General features: G+C 34.6%; 1 protein-coding gene across 2 annotated transcripts in view; it reads left to right on the top strand.

The window, feature by feature from the left end:
- The window catches only part of LOC149547894 (DNA glycosylase superfamily protein), a 37,692-nt gene extending 18,858 nt beyond the window's left edge, over nt 1-18,834 (top strand). For both annotated transcript variants that reach the window (XM_089791945.1, XM_089791946.1), the window contains exons 3-4: nt 18,151-18,207; nt 18,354-18,834. In XM_089791945.1, the coding sequence (XP_089648071.1) occupies nt 18,151-18,207; nt 18,354-18,578 (282 nt within the window). In that variant the 3' untranslated portion in view covers nt 18,579-18,834. The remainder of the gene's footprint in view (nt 1-18,150; nt 18,208-18,353) is intronic.
- Nucleotides 18,835-24,225: the final 5,391 nt, after the last annotated feature.

Below are 24,225 nucleotides of genomic sequence, written 5' to 3'. Positions count from 1 at the left end.
TTCATAGGTTGTCAAAGTGGCACTTAAATCAGTGAAAACTTAATATTCGTATTTACTTTTAGACAGGTTTCATATCTTAAAGGTTACTGAAGTATATGCTGCTAAATTGAAGGAAAAGGAGGATGAGATCAATAAGATCATCATGGAGCTTAACGATACACACGAGATATTGGAGAATACGCAGATGGGTTTTCAAGAAGCAAAAATCAAATTGTTGCCACGAAATCATTTCATGGAGCAGGCCAAAGGAATTACTGAATTTATCAAGGAGTTGATTAAGGAACGTGACAATTCCACCCTAAAGATCTAGCATGGAGTTTGGAGAGCAAGTCAAATTGGAGGAGGACGGACTTTTAATTGAAATCTGATTGGGGGAATTGAAGGAAGGCAAGTTGATTTAATGAAAATGCACCCTTCTTGGGAATTTTTTTGCCCAAACCTTAATAAATCTTTTTTGCCCAAACCTTAATAAATCCCGACCTTTTAATCAGGCAAAGTTCCATATCCAAATCCATTTTCATTGCCAACTAGGAGGCATGGTGAGACTTTGTTTGCAGTCCAAAGCAAGTCTGCAAATCTCATTTTTGTGTTTGAAGGTATTGCCCAAGAGAGGGCATTTTCTCCCAAATATTGATGATTTCTGCCCCAACCATTGAGTAAAACTAAATGTCTTTACCTTGGGCTAGTCAGCCTTGAAGTTGGGAATTCGAGATTTAAACAAAATAAATGCCATTTCCTGTTGCGAGGTGGGCCTTGGTAGAGGCAAATTACAGTTTGATATAATTAAATGTTAATTGGTTAACAAGGAGTCAAGGTCGGCTTCCTAGGAAATCACATCTTTCCAGCTAGCCATTGTATATAATTGCAAGGTGAATTAAGTTCATTTAATGCCAATTCAAGGCGATTCACCTCTGCATGAAGAAGCAGTGAAAGCAGTCAAACTAGCAGGGAATTTATCCTAATAAGCAGCGATTTGATCTTGAAAAGGGCAGGGAGTTTAAAACTGTAAATTATTTCCGGGGGGGCTGGGAGGGGCTGGGACGACATAAAGTCTAGCCAATCTGTTTTAGTAAATCAAACTTGAACGGTGGTGAGAGAAATAGAAATCTGGGTATATCATGTATTGTCTAGATTCTTCTGAAGCATTTCACTTCAGATTACAATCAGAAATTGGAACTTCAAATAAAATTGCAAAAAGGAAAGGTTAAATTTTAAGGCTAAGAAATTTCATTTTTCGTCTTATATATTAATGCAATTTATTTCAATAAAAAGTTTCATAGTTATTTTTACACTCACGTAAACTTAATGCTCCTCTCTTTCCTCATTGCAAGGAGGATGGGGCACGAGGTTGCAGGAGGGATGCTCCTAGCTCAAGCTCGAGGATTCCAAATCAGAAGAAGTTTCAAGTCAAGTGCAAGTTCAAGTTCAAGATCAAGAGGAGGCTGAAATACAAGTGCAAGATCAAATCATCCAAGTACAAACCCAAACCAGATCCAGTTACATGGAGACTTCAAGAATTAAATTGGTTTCACAAGTACAATGGAATTCTGAATTCGAGCTTACCAATTCAATTCAAGCCATGACAAAACTCAAAAAGAGCAAGTTAGGAACGTTGACCATCACATCTATCCTCTAAGGGTTGATAGTTTCAAAAATGTTAATGGAAGAATCAATATATTCTTCATCAAGAGTTACCTATAATTGAGCAAGAAATAGTTTTGGTTTTAACAAACACCTTTTATAAGCCAAGCTTCAAAGCACATCTTCTTAATTAAATCTACAAGATAAGGATGATGAGGTGGCCTCCAACTATCTCTTCCAATCACAAAATCCCAGATTCAAGCACAAGCAATCATGTCATGCCAAGTGTTTAATTTTCTCATTGGTTGTAACAATCATTGTAATTTTTTTATTGCCCTCATGTAATTGGCTGTAGATTTGGCAAACTTAATTAGGGTTAGTTGAGTTAAATCTTGGCCTAACTGAACATTTATAAAAGGCCGAGGTCTTCTCATTTGTAAAGTTAGTAGCAATGGGATTAGCATTAGATTACAGTGGAGAAGAGTAGAAGGTTAGTAGTGTAGGCTAGCTAAGGGGGAGACTTGATCAAACTGTTGCTATGAAGCTTCTGAAGTAATGGATGATTTATTGTTGGTTCTTCATGGTGAATTACTTAATATTGCATTGAAGTGTTGCATAGTTTCCTCAATCTTTCACTTGGATTAGATTTCTTTTCATGGTGAAGTAGTTTAGTTGAATGAAAGCTGGATGTTTACTTGCTTGACTTGAACAAATCTGAGCCACTTGTCTCTTGCTGATGGTAGGAGTGCCTTGTGTGGTAAGCCTATGATCAAAGCACTTAACTTCTATTGATATTAAATCTTGAAATCCCATCCATTTGATGGGATTGAAGAGGACATGCTAATCTGAAAACTATTTGAGTATTTCTTAGAAGCTGCATTTGGTGGGAGGAGTCACTAATTAAGCTACATCCTATAGAGTCCAAGTTCATTCATGATTCCTTGCATTTATAGTTAGAAGTAGAAGTACTTGACGTTGACTACTTTAAGTTGAAGTGAAGAGTTGAGAAGTCAAAATATATTTTTATTGCACATTGTGAAGCCAAATCTTTAGAAGTGCTAGCGGTTCATATCCATTGAATGAATAATGTAAGTCCCCTAAGTGATTGCCACCGAATCACATAATTTCACTCAGTGAGTATCCACACTTGAAGGGGACTTTGAAGTCATCTCATGATCTTACTTTGCAAGCTTAGCAGGAGAGATGACCTTATATAAATAGAGGATTGAGTATTTGGTGTTTCATTCTTAAACATTAGGTGTTCGATTTTGCATGGGTAGTGGAACAATACTCATATCAATACTACTCACCTTGGATGATTGATGTAGGAGTACCTGATGATCCAAGAGGGCAAGACAACCTAAGATGAATGTTCAAAGGTCTAAAGGACCTACAATGATGTAATCAAGCCTTTATAGGCAAGAGGGCAAGATGGCCTAAGATGAATGTTTAGAGGTGTAAAGGACCTACAATGATGTAATCAAGCCTTTAAAGGCATTAAAATGTAATAGGTTGCTTGAAAATGTTAAAGGACCTAAATGTCATGAATGTTGTAATAATAGTCAAAGGACCAAATTGGTGAAATATGGGTGTTTGGGGATTAGGAGTGCTAGGATAGATGTTTTTAGTCTTGAAAGACATATTCGAGGCTTTTTGAAACCATTCCAATAATTAGAAATGGTTAAATTGTGTTTGGAGGGAAATTCATAAATTTGAATTCATAACTTAATGGCTAGCTGGCCTAATTATTGTTTTGATGGTTTGTTATTGTAGAGGGTTGTTATGAACAGTTTGGTCAGGTTTGTGGTGACGTATAAGTCACATTTCCACACCTTAAATGGTGGTTGGAGAGAAAACTAAGTTTTTGCAATTGAATTGTACGGACTTATGAGAAATTTGAAGGAATAAGAGGTTTTGACTGCAATTTGATGGTGTTTTCTTGGTTCTTGTTGAAACCTTTTGTCAATCCATTTAACTTTGATAGGATACTGTTGTTTCATGTCAATACATTGATCAGACTTCACATTTCAATCCATTCTTATTGATTGTGTTGACTGAACTATGACAACTTTGGGCAGATTTGTGTATTTTTGAGAGTTTTATTGGAATGATGCCATCCCACTTTATGTATCTGTTGTTTCTTGTGGGATGGGTCAATGATAAATGTATGTTACCTATACTAACATGATTGGTTCAGGAGAAACAAGATTTGAAGGGTGATCATCCAAGATATGTACAAATTGGAGTGTGAAGGGTGCATGGAATGAAGGCATGGCTATTGGTTTGGACGATTTGTCCACATGAGGGCTAGGTTTTCTGATTGATTATGTTTGGTTATGTTGAGGACGAGGTGAAATGACCCTTTGTTGAGTTTGGAAGTGATTGGGAAGGTGGATTTGAGGAGGCCCTAGTTTTAGAGGCTATTTGGTGAGGGTTTGGTAGAAAACCCATTAGAAGGTTGTGGCTGACCAAATAAGTGCCAAAATTTGTTGTTTGGTGACAAAATACAATGCTGTACAAAGTGGGAAGTCCTAGTTCAAAGTCTAGAGGGTACTTGCTTTGTAAAAGTGGCCTAATTAGGCCCAAACAACACTAAATTGCTCTGTTTGGCCTGGTTGGTCCAAAAGAGTCATCTAAATTTCACATAAGTTGTGTAACATCCGAAAGGGTATTTGAAGCAGTCATTTTATTGTGGTTTGTTTTGGAAAAGTTTGACGAAAAGGGCAAAAAACAGGTTTTGGAGACCTAATTGAGGGATTAGGCTTGATTGTGTACCTAGTTTAGATTTTGAGAGCAAACCAGTTGTTTGGGTGTTGGAATTCTGTCAAGTCAAGTCCATTAGGGTATGTTAAGACCCTAGAAGCCATTGGTTGAGTTGATTTGGGTTTGAAACTAAGTTACCAATTCTAGTTCTGATGCTGATGCGGGTGCGGGGTGCTGATGCGTGGATTTTTTTTTCTTTTTTTGGATTTTGGATGCCTTTGGGTGCATCCATACATAAGTATATATATATTTTAAAAAAAATATATAATATACAAGAAATATCAAATATACAAAAATAAACCATTCAATGAATCATTATCATAATCAAATTGAAATAACAGTAATCAAAACATCAAAATTCCAATGCAATTTGAATTACAAAATCAAAACATAGTTCATGGTTCAATATTGATCAATCAAGAGTCAAGGCTTAGGATTCACAAATCACATTTAGTCATTCAGAATCATAAGGATTCTCAAAAAAATCCACATTCTCATCATCTCCTCGTATTGCAACACTTGCAAATTCATTTGAACCATGCATGGCTCGAATTGTGCTAGATGCATGTGCTATGATGTTATCAACATCATCATCCGTCATCATAGTAAGATCCTGAAGTGTTGCATCCAAGTTTGCAGATTCAGGAGCTACATCCTAAAGCTTGGTTGACCCTTCCTTGTATCCATCCTCCTTATGTGACAAAAGACGCAAGTTGGTATGTGTATAAACCAAGTCCTTAGCTTTCTTTGAGCCCAACCGGTTGCGCTTTACTGAATGGATATAGGAGTATGTACTGCAATTCCGTTCAGCAGAAGAACTTGCAACCTGAATAGTGTCCATAAAATTTTAAAATTAAACATACAAATGAAAAGCAAATTAGAGAATGTTAAACACTAACGTATAGAATACAATTGCTAGAAATAAATAAATAAATGAAAACTTGCTTGTGAGAGGATCTTGATTGCAAGAGGTTGAATGGCTGACCATACATGTACCACCATGTGATAGCTCCCATGTCATTTTGGTCCTTTATTGCATATGGAGTAAGTTTTGATCTTGAAGCAAATAAGCCAAATTCTTGCCTCACCTTTTTGTGTGTTTCATCATTTGGGAAGAGTCTTGCAAATGCAGTGTAGCAACTTCTTCATCCGCATATGGTGCAATTCTATTCGGCATAGCAAGTATTTCCTAGCTATAGTACCTTGGAGATAAGGCATATGCAAGGAGGTGCAATGGGGTAGTCATCCTCTCCCAATGATGATGAATGATATCCTCCACCTTTTTGCACAAGGCTTCACATTCTGTGGGGTTAGTCTCATGTGCTTGTATGGAAAGCTTTACCTTTTCTACCATGGTGTCCATGCTATCGTACACATCCCCCAAGCAAGGTGTATCTGTATTGGCAAAGCACAACATAGTCATGATCGGCTCGGTGAAATCCAACACAAATTGCACACGAGCCCACCAATGCTCATCCAAGATCATACCTCTGACCTTCAAGGCTCTCTTTGAATTTGAAGCCTTCCATATAGTCCATTGGTTACAAATAACCATTTGGCCCAATGCTGATTTCACCTTGAGGAGTCGTTTCAGAACAATAGTATGAGATGCAAATCTAGTCTCAGCTACCTATAAGCAAGTTGACAGTATGAAATCAAATATAAAATGAAGTTATAAACAAGAAATTTGATATTGAACATGAATATAAAACTTATTCAAAATAAATAAATAAATAAATGAAACTAAATAATTACAATTTTAAATCTACCTTAAACAACAACTTGGAGAATGATCTGAATATAGATTGTGACATGTGGTGGTTTGTCAGAAACATTTTTATCTCCTCTCCCTTTTGGTATATTTGCTTCACCCAATCTATTTGGGTGCCAATTTGTTGCATGACCAAGTTGAGAGAGTGTACGGTGCATGGTGTCCAAAAAATATGGTTGTATCGAGACTCAACCAAAGCACCTGCACCCCTACAATTTGTGGCATTATCTGTGACCGCTTGGACCACATTCTCACTACCCACCATCTCTATTGCCTCAATGAGAATTCTAGAAATGAATTGTGAATCATTAACTTGTCCTTCACAATCAATAGCCCTCAAATACATTGCCCCTTTGGGGGACATTGCAATCACATTTATCAATGGTTGGTTTCTTGTGTCTTTCCATCCATGAGAGACAATAGTTATGCCGGAAGTTTTCCAAGATGTCCTAATTGGTTGAAGAGCTTTGTCTATAGAAATCTTTTCTTTTTGCAAAGAGTAGTACGCACCTTTTCATACCCGGGGCTAATGTAATCAGCTGGTGCTCTAAGGATGTCTGCAACCATTTCCCTCCAATACGGCGATCTTACTAAATTGAAAGGAAGACCATTGGCATAAAGACAACGTGCAATTGCTTCATCAACAATCTCTCTTGCCTCTATTTTGAATGCTTGATCCAACATACCTCTTTTGCGAGCAATAACTTCTACTTCATCATCCTCCTCTCCCACTTCCAAGAATGGATGTTTGGAGGATGCAACATGATCACTGGGCACATTCACTTTGCTCCTTGTAGATGAAGGTTTGTACAAACTTGTTTTTGATTTGCTCACTAAACGATCAACAACCTCTTGTTCTTTTATGAATCCAGCTAACTGTGCATCGCTTAACCTCTTATCATCTTTACTTCCCTTGCATAATGCTATTCCTTTACCAGTAGAGCCCACAAAAAGAGCTTTGATCCGAGAATATGAGCTGTTGAATGGTTTACTATGACATATATTGCATCTCCAAATGTATGACTCACCTCTGGAAACCTGTGATGATCTTGTGGTGTGTCTCCATAATGGAGATGCCACATCAATATTGAAGTTATCACATCGTTCTTGCCTTGCTGTTGAACTTTGACTATCAGTAGTGGCCATTCTTGCACAATAGAAACTATGAATCTAATAAGAAAATAGAAAAAAATTAACTTAGAAATGTTTAAAAAAACTTTCTCCTTCCTTTCTTTACAAAATAACAAAAACAAAATATCTTGAAAAATTTCTCCTAAAACTTGAAAAATTCATGAACTAAAAAAAATCACTAAAAAGACCTCATGAAATGGATTGAATGCTTACCTTAGATGCTTATTTGCCCTTTGTGGAAGCTCAGTAGACACTCTACGAATGATCCTCTTCAAAACTAATGACCTTGCTTTCAAAATTTCACAATGGAGACCAACTGAGAAGAGAGCCCAGCTGAAAACAAAATGGGAAGAATGGGCAATGAATGGCCTCTTTTAGGGCCGTTTTAGGGTTGTGAGGCAAATAGAAGGAGAAAATAAAAATAAAATCATATATAGCACATGTTTTTTAAGTCACTTAAGTGACTGGGTGGTGGAAACAGCCGGATGCTCACGGGATGCGCCCGGATGCTCTCTGGAGCACCCTGTGCACATCTGCAGGAGACAACGGCGCTTCCTACCAGCATCCACCACGCCTCCTCCCACATCCACGCACCCGTTCGCATCCGCATCTGTACCCCCCTCTTGAGCTAAGGCATCAGTAACTTAGGTTTGAAACACAAAATGGGTCTTTGAATGAAGGATATCAACTTGAGAATCTAGTGTACCTTGAGGGTTCTATAGTCAATTTGGGAAGATTATAAGAAGTACCTATTTGAAATGTTGTGGACAGATACCTCCACATCAATGACATAAGCTGATGCATAGATGGCTGCAAAGGCTGATGCATTGGTATAGACACACCTCTAGACTTGCTTTCTGCCTCCATATGTAATTTATAACACTCTTAACTTTGTATCCTCCTTTATATCTTTACAAAATTTAACTCTTTTGCTTGAAGCACCCAAGAAATGAGACCACACCTTTGTCCCTCCTGATTTTTCTTTTTGACATCTATGGGACGAACAAGGCAAGGAAGAGTTTATTTTTGGGGTTAAAAGGGCATTGTGCCCAGTCCTTTAATATAGTTGAAGGGCACTCAAATTTGTCAGATGCATGTTGTGCTTCACCCCCGACACTCACACTCCCACCCTCTTTTATTGTCCACTACTATCACTGTCATTGCTGCTACTCATGTCTTATCAGTGTAATGCAAATTTAAAAGGACTCACCTTCAGTGCCCCAACTCCTCCAATTGCTCATTGAAGCCCTGCTGTTACCTCCATTTTTTTCTTTGCTTCAAAGCTTCAAACCTCGCTGCATGTTTCTCCCTTTCTGCTCTTCAAAATGAGATTGAAATGAGAAATTAGGGTTGCTTTGCCCATTTTAGGGTAAGTTGGAAATGTGGGGGTCACTTAGAATTAAAAACAGATGTTCTTTTGCATTCGGTTTCACCAGGGATGGTTAGCAGTCACTAGGATGGTTGAGGGGCATCTCAGATGTCCCTAGCTGTCTTCAGCAAAACTAAATGCCATTTTCGAGTACCGAAGGCATTACCTCTTTCTTAATTTTACCTTATTGAGGATGACTTGGAAATGTTTCCCACGGTTCCCCCATCCTCGGTGCAGGATCCCTTTTGGGGTGCTGCTATTTGGGGTGGAAACATGTTTATGGGTTTTCCTAGTTTTGTATCTTTAAGAGTTCAAGGCAAACTTCTAGTTTAGTAGGATCTTATAATTTTCAAAATTAAACAAATTTCAGTAATCAACAGTTTCCAATGAGCTCTTAGTGTGTGTTTAGTTTTGTTATGACATCCAGTCAACAACAACAGAGTGCAATCAGACTTGCAATCTGGTTTAATTCATCTTCCAGAGGTATATTTCTAATTGGACATATGAATACTTATTTATATATGCAATTTGGTTCACTTTCGGGTCATCACAAGAGTCTTTATTTATGATCGGAACTTCATATCAGCAAATACAATATCAATCTTTCTATATTATGTTTGTAATGCATTTGATCTAACCTTGTAATAGCCTGGATGGTAGTACTGCAGTTATTAAGTTTGCATCTGTTATAATATCTCTCAATATCGAATAAGTGGAAGTGGCTACATCCATTGCAATTGTAGTCACTCATTATTGAATAAGTTGAAGTTTGAGTCTCTTGTGATTGCACTCTGTTAAAAAATATGATCAGATTTTTAATGCAATATATATTCTTTCATTCTTTCTTTCTTTGCAGAGTTATATAAGAATACAATAATGCAGATGTGTAAGTATATTTGTAAATCTGATATATATATAGTGTAACTCGTAAAAGCACTCAAATTGTATTGTATGTGTTTTCCAAGAACACTTTTAGATCATTTTACATATCAACATGTAGAGGCATGTCTTAATGTAGAGACATGTCTCTACGTTGAGACATGCCCCTTCATACTTGCTGCCGTTTCATAGCAGTCACTAACAGTAATCACCAATGCCATTTAAAACACATTTTGGAACATGTAAGTGCAATCATAATATGCGCCGTAATCTGCAAGTGGTATGTTCAAACATATATATATATGCTCGAACAGTAATATGTTCAAACATATATATTTGTCTTCATAAAACAGCAATGTAATAGATAGACTTTTTAAACAGTCGATTTTTTAGATCGACACTCAGAGTTTAATATGACTTTGGTTGATCTCAGTTTAATGATATTATTAAATAATTAATATTTATTGGATAAATAAGATCACATCACACACACATATATGTCAGTCCAATAAACATTAATTATTAATAATACACATAACAATATCACAAAAATGGATAGTCATCAAATGTATAAGTTAATAGATCATGTAATGATTTGATTTTGTTGATTGGACTTATCCAACCATAGCTACAAATCATTAGCACTCCCTCTTAGCTAGGGAGGATAATTTCTATTATCTCAACTATGTTCAAAGAACATCAACATGACGTCCATTATAATAGATGTTACCTCACGGTATCATAAGAAGTATGGTATGACCTTGATTATCAACCATATGATATTCACCATACTCATATCTTTTTTGGTATGTACAGTGTCGTCATGTCTCATGATGCTTGCCGAAGAAGATATTTGTTCATGGCATATCCAACGAATGCTATATCTCATAGCATCCACCATGACATATCTCCATAATACATCGTATTGTAGTTTAGCACTACTTAGTATTATGTAAGAGGTATGAACTATCATGATATATGCATAGATATCAACCATATGATATCCATCATGATAGTAGGTTAAGCTATTGTAGAAGTTGTCACTTTACAATATTAACCACAAATAAACATTAAAGAAAAATCGTCGCCTTTCATAATGTTTCTACAAGATCATGTAATAACACCCATGACAAAAGAGTTTATTAATATAAAACATTTTAAAAATATTTGTACAACAGATTTATTGAGACTCAACCTAAAATAAAATTTATGATTCTACCATACCAAGCTTACCTCTAAAGTGATCCACTTTTATCTTAGAGAGAGGCTTGGTTGGAATATCTGCTGTTTGCTCATCAGTGCTAATGTATCTCAGCTGTATAACATTTCTCTCCACCATATCTTTAATATAATGATAGGGAATCTCAATGTGCTTGGATCTATCATGAAACACTGGGATCACAAAATGTTTTATACAACTCTGGTTATCATGGTGTATAATTGAGGGATCCATGGTTTGTCCAAACAAGCCCACCAATAGTTTTCTCAACCATGCAGCTTCTCAAGCGCCCATGGATGCTGCAATGTACTCGACTTTGGTAGAGCTTTGTGCAATTGAGGATTGCTTCCTACTAAACCAGGAGATCATGGTTAATCCCAAGCTAAAACAACATGCAGAGGTACTTTTGCAATTAAAAACATTGCTGCCCAGTTTGAGTTTGAATATCCATATAGATTTTGATCTACATTGTTATACTTTAATTGATATCCAATAGTCCCTCGCAGGTATCCTTAATATGTTGTGCTGCAACAACGTGTATTTTTCTAGGTTCAAACGTGAACTGACTGAGTGCATTTGTTGCATAGCAAATGTTTGGTTTGGTGTTTACCAAATACATCAATGATCCAATTGTCTGTCGGTAGAGAGTAGGATTAGCAAGTTTTGATTTTGATGCTGCTTCTTTTAGGTTATGTAGATTTGTCTCCATGGGTGTAGACATAGGCTTATTGTCCATCATTTTGAAACTGCTTAGAACATCAATGGTATATTTACCTTGATTTAGAGTAATACACTTTTCATCCTACCATACTTCTAAGCCAAGAAAATAGTCTAGGGTACCCAAATCCTTCATGTCGAATGAGTTCTTGTTTACATTTGGTGATAGGATTGTCTTCTCCTGTGATTAGTAAATCATCAACATAATGAATGAGAATTAACATATCACCATTTACCACCTTGAAATAAAGATTAGGATTTGCATCATTTTTGGAGAACCCTAATTTGGAGAGGTAATTGTCTATTCTTTCATACCAGGCTCAAGGGGCCTGTTTGAGTTCATAAAGTGCCTTCTTTAACTTGAAAACATGAGAGGCATTATTATGAACAACAAATATTTCTGGGTGTTCTAAGTATACTTCCTCTTCTATGATGCCATTGAGAAATGCAATCTTTACATCCATCTGGTGAATTTTGATGCAACAATAGCAATTACTGCCCTGACTAAGGTGTCATGAGAAATTGGGGCGAATGTCTCTTCATAATCAATTCCTTCCTTCCATGAGAACCCTCTGGCAACAAACCTTTCCTTATGTTTTTTGATACTTCCATTTGTTGTATGCTTGATTTTTAAGAGCCATTTGGATGATACAATTGATTTTCCTTTCGGTTTAGGAATGATGTCCCAAACATCATTCTTTAGAATAGATTGATATTTTTCGATCATGGCATCCTTCTAAAGTTGATGTCATAGTGCTTCCTTAACATTAGAAGGTTCAGACTTGATAATTTCATTCATGAGAGCAACATACTTTGAGTTGCCTCTAGGTTTCTTGCTTTCTCTAAAGGTACCCTTTGGGGCTGAATAGTTCTTTGTTTCTTCAATTATTGTCCTTGCCTAGAGAGGCCTTTTTTGAGTAATAGTAGTATCACTAGGTTTAGGAGTAGGGTTTAGAGGTTCATTATCCTCTATAAGTATCTCCCTCTAAATCTCAGGGCTAAGATCCTCATCTATATTTGGTGGAAACTCATCATTCATTTCATTTATGTCTTTGGATCTTTTGAATGCAATATCTTCCTCAAAAATTACTTCTTTGCTGAGCTCAATTTGTTTCTAACTAGGAATATATATTCTATAGGCTTTGGATTATTCACTATATCCGACAAATATCCCTTTCTTCTGTGATGATTCTAGTTTGGACCTTTTCTCTTTGGGGATGTGAATATAGACTGGACAACCAAATATTCTAAGGTGGCTTATATCAGATTTGATTCCATTCAATGGTTCTTCAGGGGTTATATTATCTAGAAAGGAGTAAGGACATCTATTTTGTATGTATACAACTTTGCTTGAGGCTTCAACCCAAAATGAAGTGTAAGGTTTTGATCATGCAACATGGCTTTGGTTGATTCTACTATGGTCTTGTTTTTTCTTTCGGCTACCCCATTTTGTTGTGGGTTGTAAGGAACAATGTACTCCCTCTTAATTCCAATTGTACTACAAAATTCTTTAAAGCTCTTAGAAATATATTCTCCCCCATTATCTGACCTTAGGGTTTTTATTCTTTTCCCAGACATGTTTTCAACTAAGGCATTGAAGTCTTTAAATCTTGATAGGACCTCATTAGATTCTCTAAGTTTCAAGCAATAAATCCAAGTTTTCCTTGAATAGTCATCAACAAAGATAACATAGTACAAAAATCACCCGAAGGAGGATATTGACATCGGTCCACATAAATCAGTATGAATAAATTCAAGGATATTACTTGATTTACTCACGCTACGTGAAAATATCCTTTTGTATTCTTACTTAAAGCACACCCCATACACATTCCTTTATGATCTTGATTTAGTTTAGGTAAGCCTTTAACAATTTGTTGTAGAGATATATCATGGACTAGGGCTTGAGTTTGAACAGTGCATAGTTTGTATAGACATCCATCTTGAGTCCCTATAGTGTAAGCCTTATTTATATTTGAGTTCTTAGGCCATGTTAGAACTTTTCCTTCTTGGAAGGTGATTCAATATCCTTTGTCTTCAAGGGCTGAGATGGAGACTAAATTTCATTTGATGCCAGGCACAAATAGTACTCCTATTAGTTGTGAAGCAAAACTCCAGATTTTAATTGAATTGTACAGGTCCCAATTCCTTTTATAGGGTAGGTAGAATTATCACCAATGGCAACTTCTTTATTTGAGTTTTCATCTAGACTATCCAATTATTCTCTGAATCCTGTAATATGTTGCGATGCTCCACTATCAATTACCCAAGTGATTCTACTGGTGGATATTTTGCTTGATTGTGTTGAAAAGAATACCATTATTTTTGCATCCATATTCTTGCTTACTTCTGCTATCAAAGCTTGATTTTTGAGTTTATCGGGGCATTTTACAGCAGGGTGTCCATATTTGTCACATCTGAAGCATTGTACATTAAACATTTGCTTCCTTCTTTTTAATGAATGTTTTCTGTTGTTGTCCTTTCCCTTCTTCCGTTTGAAGTTTCCTTTCTTCCCTTTCTTGGGAGTATTTGTATTCAACATTTGGATCTCTCCACTAGAATTATTTATTCTGATCCCTCTGGTGATTATTGTATCGTCCCCTTGTTCGGTCCTATGAGATTTGGGACTAATTTAAGAAGAAACTAAGGATATGTAATATCTCACTTCCCTAACCTCACTTATAGGATCTAATATAATTTCTTATTTGAAACTAATGTTTTGCTTGACACATTCTTACTCTTTCAGTATATTGCCTTTTGAAGGGTTTGAATAATGGTAGATTGGAATATATCATAACAACTTATATCAATCTGCAATCAATATTTTGGATGGCAGCTTATGGGCTTGGATGGTTGGTTATGTGATCTGCAATCAATGGTGTAAATGATGGCTTATGAAATCTGCTTTGTAATTAATGCTTCTTGTATATGTAAAAAAATCCTTGAGTGACAATATGTTATTTGGATTTATTATTCCCTGTGATGACTTGATCTATTTAATATATATATGTGTGTGTGTGTGTAACACACACACACACACACACACACATTGGGTTCTTAATGAAGATTAAAGTTCCTTTGAATAACTAGCTTGATGTTTCACTGGTCCACCGTCTTAGACACTGCCTTGTCCCCAAAAATCCTACAACTATTAAGTAATCACAGATAAGCTTTATTTTCTGTTGTGATGCCGTGAATCAGGGAGAGTGACAAAGGTCTCTTTGATGTGGCTGCTGGCCCCTTGCTGACAGATCATTATTTTCTATTTGCAATTGTTAGTTCCCATTGTGTGTTTTAGACTATTTCCAATTTGATATACCTGCAAGTTAAATCCTGTATATTGCGTTTCTCCTCTTCAATGTGTGGGAATGCCCCCATATATCTTATAATGTGTAGTGGTAGCAACCCTTGCATGTTAAGAGATGTGTCTATGCAACCTTAGATCATATTGAGTCATTCTGTTAACGCTGATTGCATCCCTTCACTAAATGATACCTTCATAATCTATGTCTAATAATTGCTAATATAGTCTATTTTCCTCTCAGAACTCTCAGAATGTCCTTTGACGTGGCTGCTGGCCCCTTCCTTGCAGATCATTATTTTCTATTTGCTATTGTTAGCTCCCACTCGGGTGTTTTAGTCTATTTCCAATTCCATATACCTGCGAGTCAAATCCTGTATATTGCGGTTGCCCTCTTCAATGTGTGGGAATGCCCCCATATATCTTATAATGTCTAGCAGTCGCAACCCTTGCCTATTAAGAGATATGTCTTTGCAACCTTAAATCATATCGAGTCATTCCGTTAACCCTGATTGCATCCCTTCAATAAATGATACCTTCATAATCTATGTCTTATAATTGTTAACATAGTCTGTGTTCCTCTCAGAATGTTTCTCTTATCATGAACTGACTATCATAATCTATTTGTGCCATATTAATATTATATTTTGGCCTTAAGTCATCTGTTCCCATTATGGTAGCAGTATAATATCGGGAGTTGATGACATTGTTTCATAAACCCTCAATATCGTCAGCCCTTTCTACATTCACCAGTCTTCCATTAATCATTGCCCCTGGTGCTAGTCCATAGTTGCTACATTCCTTATCTTCGTCAGTGCTCACAATCAACTTCATTTTTGCCGATAAGATTGCCAGCTTATTTCTGAATATGATTCGTTAATCTTCTATTTTGATCGTTATGATTCTAATTTATGTCGTCGTAGTCTAATTCTTTCTTACGACTCTTAATTATTGTCTTCATTTTATTATGTACATTCTCTACTTTGAATATAATTGTAACGTTTAATAATTATAACTTGTAATTATTATATTTCATTTATTAATATTATTATTTTATTGATTTATTTATTTATATCTTAATTGTAAAATAATTGTTTATTTATTTTTAGTAGTTGGAAAAAATATAATAAATTATTATTTACCATATTATATATATCAATAAATATAGACTATAGTATATTAATTAGTATAGTCATAATATAGTATATTCGTAGCATAATTATTTTAATAATAATTTATATTATTATTTGTTCTTTTATTATTTATTATTCAATTATATTGTAGGAAGGGGATATTACAATTACTCTTGATTCCTCTTGAATACAGTCGTTTTTTAATTGGTCAAATTTTGGAAGTTTGGGTCAGGCACTTATTCCTTGTATGAATGATTCGCAGAATGTGGGAAGTCCGTTAAGAGCCAGCATTATTAGATCCTTCTTGTCAATTATATGGCAATTGTTAACAGTAACTATCAATGACGTTCAAAACACATTTTGGAACATGTAAGTGCGATCATGTGCTGTAATTTGCAAGTGGTATGTCCGAACTTATATATATGCTCGAACATATCGAACAGCAATATGTTCAAAGGTATATATTTGTCTTTATAAACAGCAATGTAATATATACAATTGACTTCTCAAACAGGTGATCATTATTCAGATTGATACTCGAGTTCAATATGATTTTGGTTGATCTCAGTGGTAATGATATTATTATATAACTAATATTATAAGATCACATCACACACACACACATGTCAGTCCAATAAACAGTAATTATTAATAATACACATAACAATATCACAAAAACGGATAGACATCAAATTTATAAGTTAATAGATCATGTAATGATTTGATTTTGTCAATTGGACTTATCTGACCAAAGCTACAAATCAATAACACTCACCACCAAATAAATGGAAGTAGCGATGGTAGTTGTACTTGCACTCACCAGTAAATAAGTGGAAGTGATTTATTATTTAATTGCATACTCTACTGAATAATTGAGAAGCATATGTTCTCATTGTGAGTGCATACTCTGCCAAATAAGTGAGAAATATATGATCTTATTGTAATTGCACACTTTGCTGAGTAGGTGTTGAAGTTTTACCCTTTTACTTCTTGCATAACGCACTCCATTGACAAAGTGGTTTTGGTTGGTGTTGCGGCTAAGTGTGTTTCTGTCAAATCACAGCATTTTAGATAGTTCGTGTGGTCCTATATAACATATGCTCTCCCCTTGCCCATCTTGTGAATTGGGTGATCAGAAAGTGATAAGGACATTGCTTTGCAGTTTATTTTAGTTAATTTAATTTAGAAAATTTATCGTGGTTACCATAGGAGGAGATGGACAGAAATGCTTCAAGATGATGGAGAAGAAGGTGAAGTCATGGAGGACATTGTTGCAGATTGACAAGAGAAACACAACTCCAAATGTTAGACATTTGATTTTGAGGCTAAAGAAAGTAAACAGTCAATTAAAGAAATGGAGAAATTCCCAAAATAGTTTGAGGGGGAAGAGATAATTCCATGGCAAATTTCAAGAGAAACTAGAAGATAGTTGATCTTGGGCTTTCAGTCTCAACTAGAATAATTTCTTGGTTTGAAACCTTGGTTATGCTTAAGTTGGAGGGGAACATGGTAGGCAACTGCTAAGCTCATTTTTTTAGTTGAGACAATGTTTTCTATCTTTCAATGTTTGTGATAGGGATTTTCTTCGTGACTTAAGCCTAAGTTAAAGACAGGAAAATTTATATGTACATCGAAAGCATGAACATGCATGGGAAGAATCAAGATAAAATACAATGCATTGAAAATGTATAGTAAAATGTGAATCCATGCATGCCAAAAAACAAAGATCACGCTAGCATAAATAGAAATACATGCGGGGGCGAGTAATACATCCATAGGAAAAAGACAAGGACCATGTATTTTTTTCTGTTCAGTATGGCGCTCTAACCATTTTTTGATATAAAATTCTTTTACCTCAAGAGACAAAATATGTGGGTAGCATTAAAGACAAGCAAACTCACCACACATGGAGTGGAAGCTAACTCAATCATAGATGTAATAAGAGCTATCCTGTTTAGCATTAAAGCCTGACTTGAAAAGCAATTTGATTTAAATACAGTGATCTTAGATTCGAGTCTTCTCTATGAGTATTTTTGATTGATAGCCTCAGCTGTAGTTTAAAAGTGTTATTGACTCACTAATATTTATAGATATCACTTCGTCATTGTTATCAAGTGACGATGTAAAAATTGTAAATTCATGAAATTGGTGTAATGATATGTATCATAAGCTTGATGTCTTTTCTTTTTTTCCTTTTGTTCATCAAAATGTTTTGGATTATATCGCATTCGTAGAAATTTTTGTTTCCTATTGTGCCATCCATTGCTAAATGTTGTAATATTACAGGTGGCATGTGTTCTGATGTTTCACTTGCAGCATGACGACTTCCCTGTAGACACCCATGTGAGTATGCTGGTTGAGCTAGTATAGCAGCTAGGCATTCTTTTTGTCAGCAGCATAAGTGGCTAGCTAAATTATCAACAATGGCTTTTATATTGCTATTTATGACACCCATTTTTCTAACAATTATATTGTTCTCATAATCGCAGGTATTTAGGATTACAAAGTCTCTTGGCTGGGTGCCCAGGGAAGCAAATAGGGAGAAAGCATATCTGCATCTAAATCAGCGCATTCCAAATGATCTGAAATTGGATCTAAATTGCCTTCTTGTTACGCATGGAAAACACTGTTCAAGTTGTTCTAAGAGAGGGCAGTTACAACGTGCACCTAATGGCAATTGTCCTATATTAAGAATTGGGGTAACCAACAACTAGTTATGCTTCAGCTCGACGCAGGACTTAGTGTGCTTGTCAGTACATGCATAAAACAAAGGATTATCTATGAATTTTTATGTTTACCGTTAATGTCATCCTTGACTTTCAAATAACAAAGCTGAGAGTTATTGTTTCAGAACTAAAACTGACCTCATTTGTAGTTTTTATTGTTCCCAGGGAAGATTATTTCCCTAGAACTGGTACATATTTTGTGCCTTTTTTCTGTTATATAAAGAGAAATTTAATGTTACCAAAACATGGAGTGCTGCTATTTGTGTATTAAATGACAAATCTTCAGAAACGAAATAAGGGGTAAGAATTGTAAATTGATTTCGAGGTGCTTACTCGTCACTCATCTAAAGAAACTATTAGTAGGGAGATGGTTGAAATTCAAGCTAATATTTATATGGAAAAGTAAGAAACTTGAAATAGATAATAATGAGAAATGGTTACTGGACATGCTGGAAAATTACTTTTTCTCTCCAGTAGAAATGGAGATTGATGATTCAACTTAAAACACACTTCACTAACTATTCGTAAACTAACATATATATGGCATCCATCAAACACATTATAGTTTCTTATACACAACATTATGTAGTGCCTACCCCTAGTTAACTTTTTCGATTTTATTGCCGAGTTCTTTTAGGCCAATTTATGTTTATGCTTGATGATTACTAACATTATTTTTCAGATTATTGGATATTTTCATACTCAGTTGATTATATGATGAGACTACTTTTGAACTAGTTATTTCATGTATGCATGATTATACTTTGATGATGATTGTGTACAACAATTTCAATTATTTGATGATGTTAGTTAGATGGATTATTTGTGTTTTTTTTATATAGATACTTATCTTATACTGCATGTGTATGTTGTGCGTGTATGTTTTCTTTATGTATGACATTTTTGATGTGGTCAAGTAAGGGAGTTGTAGTCACTTGCTAGTTGAGCTCTACACAATGCACCACTTTTTGCCATTACTTGTTTAGTTTAGAATGTGTTTGTACATGCATGAATTTTATGGAGATTGCAGGTATTGGGTATCGATTTCCTTGAATTGCCAGGATGAGCGTACCCTATCGCAATATCTCAATAGTAAGAGAAGGTAGATAAATTTTTGAGTTCAAATCCTAACTTTTAAATCAATTGTCTTAGAAAATTAAGATAAGTATATGAGATGATTACCATTTCGAATTCGTCGTATGATGTAAATTCGTGCTTTTAACCCTTGAGTTTGATCTTGTATGTGGTATTTTATGATGGGTTTTCATATTTGGCTTTTAAGTCTTTGGTGATTTTTTTGTTAATTAAGTCAAATTAAAAGATGAATTAATAATTTAATTTAATGAAAAACTATTAAGATAATTCTAATATTTGATTATATTTAATTAATTGAGAAAATTAATTAAATAAAAATAAATAAATTTAAAGATGAAATTATAGTTCTAACTTGAAAGCGTAATAATATTTATTTAATTTAATAATAATATATTTAGGAGATTATTTTTAAATAAATGTTAAATATTATTATTACTTAAGTTAATAAATATTATATTAAAAAAACTTTTCGAAAATTAATAAGAGTGAACAATTATTTAATAAAGTTTATTTTAATTAAATTGCATAAAGCTTATGCATGAGATTAAAATATAATAAATTAATTAAAAAAGAGAAAGCAAATAAATTTAATAAAGATATTTTATATTGGAAAAAGAGTGTATGAAAACGTAAAAAACAAGTTAATAAAGAGTTAAAAGATTGTGATCAATGAGTTCCCTTGCGTGATTGCACAATCAGTGCCTCGAATTTAGGAGAGAACTCCATATCATAGATTGGGAGTTCTTGCTGAGACTTGAATTTTTGGAGAAGAGGTTTTTTAGATAGAAGGTTTTGAGAGAAGAGAACTCTCTCACAATCTTCAAGTGATTGCGTATTAGCATCAGAACGAGGTAGAGCCTCGTGTCTTATTCACCCAATGAATTATATTTCTTCGAAATTTCTGTCTACATCATGTTTGTTGAATCTGTTTTTTAAAATTCATTTGTGATGAATCTTCCAATCTCACTGTGAATTACTGTGATTCATATCGATTTCTTCTGTATATGTGAAGAGTGACAATTAGCAATACCCTCATTCTGTAGATTTAAAGGTTGTTAGATAAATTGGAAAGGGTTTTGAAAGAAATAGAAATTTTAGATTGAAAATTCGATTAGTTTGTTGTATTTTCCTTATCTGAGTATTGTTAGAACTTTTATTAAAAAAAAAAAAATAAAAAAATCTTGGGGTGGGGGAGAGGAGGTGCGGCCACCAAATCTCCACCTCCCTTTCCCTCGTTTCGGTGGCCTTTTAAAGAAGCAACACGATAGGCCTTGTTTTCGTGCCAGCAGAGATACTACCGTGGCAGTATTTTGCTGTCACGACATCAGAGCTGCCATGGCAGCATACCCATCTATGACCTATATTAAAATTTGTAGGTGCAGTTTTAATAAAACTTAAAAAAAAGTTTTTATTAAATTGTTAATTTTAATAAAATTGTTATTATTAATTATTAATAATTTTAATAGTTTTATTACTAATTATTAATTAAGTAAAGTTAAAATTAGTTTTAATATAGTTTGCTATAAATAATTTTTAATTTAATTAATTTAGTTTAATTAAGTTACTAATTAATAATGAAATATTATTTAATAACATTTAAGTTATTTTCTTTATATAATTATATAATAATTTTGATTGACAATAAAATCATAGTGATTTTAATTAACAATCAATTATTATTATTTTAATAATTTATTGGAGATAATTATTTTAAATTCATTTTATGGGATCTAATAGTGAACTTTGAAATAAGGGTAGTTATGCGATATGTTCAAATACAAGAATGGGTTAATTTGTAAGGGCAAACTATGAATCTCTCATCTACTTGAAAACATACATTGAAATGAATACTTAAACCTTACTGTTAACTCAAACTATGTGTTTTCAAAATCAAACCAAACTATGAAATTGCACTGTTATTTGTATGTTGTCTTATGTTTTCAGTTTGAGTTGACTAGAGTGTTGACTAGTCTGAGTATGTTTACCAGAGGCTTGACAGTTCTGTGTTTGTGATGTCATGTTGATGATTTGATCTTAGATCTTTTAAAACTCAACCGTGGTAATGTGTCTGGTATGCTCTATGATGAGTTTGGATCTATTGTTCGTCATTGCTTTTAGTGTTCTTGTGTGAAACCGAGGTGAATGATGTGACCTATCTGATATAACCTTTGAGTCTTCGATCAGTTGTATTTGGATTGCTTTTCAATCGCTTGTATAGGACTAAGGTGTTTGTATGCTTTATTTTTGGTGATGTCATGTTGTGACATGGAATTGGTTTATGTGTACTTGATTTTGGGATCAGTCCTGTTAGGATGATCGTACTGGTGGAATATGTGATTACGATTAGTGATTTTTAGTACTCATCAGTTGCTTGTTTAAGAACTGATGTATGGTATGTGGTCAATTGTGATTCTTTGATTTGTACTTCTATGAGCCTAGGGTAGGTAATCTGTATGTTAAGTTGGGAAGTGGCTTGCAATGGAGGCCGGGGCCCAAAGTAATTGACAGGTTAACCCATTGTAAGTAGTTAATAAGTGAAAACACTACACTAAATGAGAGTAAAATGAACCTAATAAGAGTCTTTGTTTTTTCTCGCCCATGCCTCAAGTGCTAGTATAGACTAGGATGAGAGTAGAGAGGACACTTGGTTGCGACCATGCATTGTTAGTATGCCTTGTCAATACGAAAGGATACTAGTGCCACATAGAGTCATTAGGGGGCCAGAGGATTAAAAGACTAGCTGAGTAACCCTAGAGTTGATTTGTGCGATGACACTTGCCCACTAGCAGTATAGATTTCCTATGTGTCCTTGTTTGCCTTTGGGTTTAGATGTTTTATCTTGGAACCTTTGAGTTAGATTACTTTTAGGGTTTTCCTTGACCTAGATATTACTTTTGATTTTTGGGATTGATATCCTGTATGGGACTTGAGACTATCTCCTTAGCCTGGTGGGAGTGGACCTTTTGGGTTACCATGTGGTCAAGTGGTAGTGCTTTTAACTTTTACCATTGAGATCCGTCCGTAGATGCCATCGCTGGAGTTCCTTGTCTGCATTTAATTTCATTCTATCTTTGTGTATTATGATGGATGGTTATATCTATATGATGGATGATTTTACTTATTATATTGTATCTTGTTTCATAGATCCGAAAGGGATGATGTAATATATTTTATAAATATATATTCTTTCAGCTTTTCATATCCTGTGACATGTATAGTGGATGATTGTGCATTCTGAATTTATTGCCAAGTGGCATTTGGAATAAATGTATATTATTTAAATGGGATTGGACTTGTAGTTATTCTCTTATGTGGATGTGTTATTTATCTTAGTAATAATTAAAAATTAAACGTGACTCAATGTCTTGGGATCCTTAAGGAATGTAATCTAGTATGTTTGCTTATGTATGATTGTATGTTATTGCTTTTGCTACTTTATGATTGTTGTACATGTTATTCTTAAAAAAAAAAGTTTGGCAAACTTAATAAAGCTTTAGGTTAATTCTTTTGGATCCCTTGGTGGGGCGTTACACATTACACTAGTGAGAGTTCACATAAGAGAAACAAATTAATTAATGCCTAAATTTAATTGTTTTAATAACCTATTTCCTTTATGCATATGATATGTTAATGCATAGTGGTCGAGGAAATTCTTGTTTTGACATGATTGATTGTGGTATTTTGGAGGGGATCCACCTTTATCTTTCTCCCATATTTGGATTTTGTGATTAAAAATATCATGGCACCTCTTTTGATCTATCAAAAAAACTTACTGGCCACATTTTTAAATTTGTAACTTTTTTAAAAACCCAATAAAGTTTGATGATTTAGGAAATTCTTGGATTTATATAATTGATTCGGTTCTTTTTGGAGGACCCTCCTTATCTTTCTCCTTCCCATTTCTAGTTCATTCAAAATCTCAATGAAGGAAAATTTTGGATTTTGTGCTTAAAAATAATATGAACACTCTTTTTATTTATCATAAAAGATACCATCCACACATCCCAAACTTGTGAAAAATAAATTACAAATTCGAAAAATTTTGCTTGGCACAAGAAGGTGCCGAGTGACAGTTTGCTTGACACACAATGGATGCCCAGTGATAGGCAGTAGGTGCCGAGTGAACTTGGCACATGAAGGAGCCGAGTAGCTCGACACTAAGGGCAACTTAGCACAAGAAGGTTCCGAGTGAGCTTGGTCACTGAAGGGAAGGTTGAACTCGGCTCAGTGGTTGCCGAGTGAACTCGGTAGGAACAATAAAAGAGAGAACACAGTTAAAGAGTAAATCGAGTGAGTTGTTTAAAAGACTTATAGCCTGAGCATTTCTGCCATCAAAATGCAAAGGTAATAACATAGATTTGCATAAAACCTAAACCTAATATGGAATAGATAGAAGTGAAGAACCACGACAAGCCAAATATCTGGAGATTTGCTAATATGCCTACTTTCTATTTAAATACTGAATCAACTATTAGAAATCTGGGAGCATACGGTTTCAACCAGAGTCAAAATACATTAACCTAAAAAATATATTCTATAT

The sequence above is a fragment of the Cupressus sempervirens genome, chromosome 7 (assembly GCF_028749045.1).
Source record: "Cupressus sempervirens isolate cs-2001-9-10 chromosome 7, ASM2874904v1, whole genome shotgun sequence".
Taxonomy (NCBI): domain Eukaryota; kingdom Viridiplantae; phylum Streptophyta; class Pinopsida; order Cupressales; family Cupressaceae; genus Cupressus; species Cupressus sempervirens.
The sequence above is the reverse complement of the archived record's forward strand: the minus strand, read 5'-3'. Positions and strand labels throughout refer to the sequence as shown.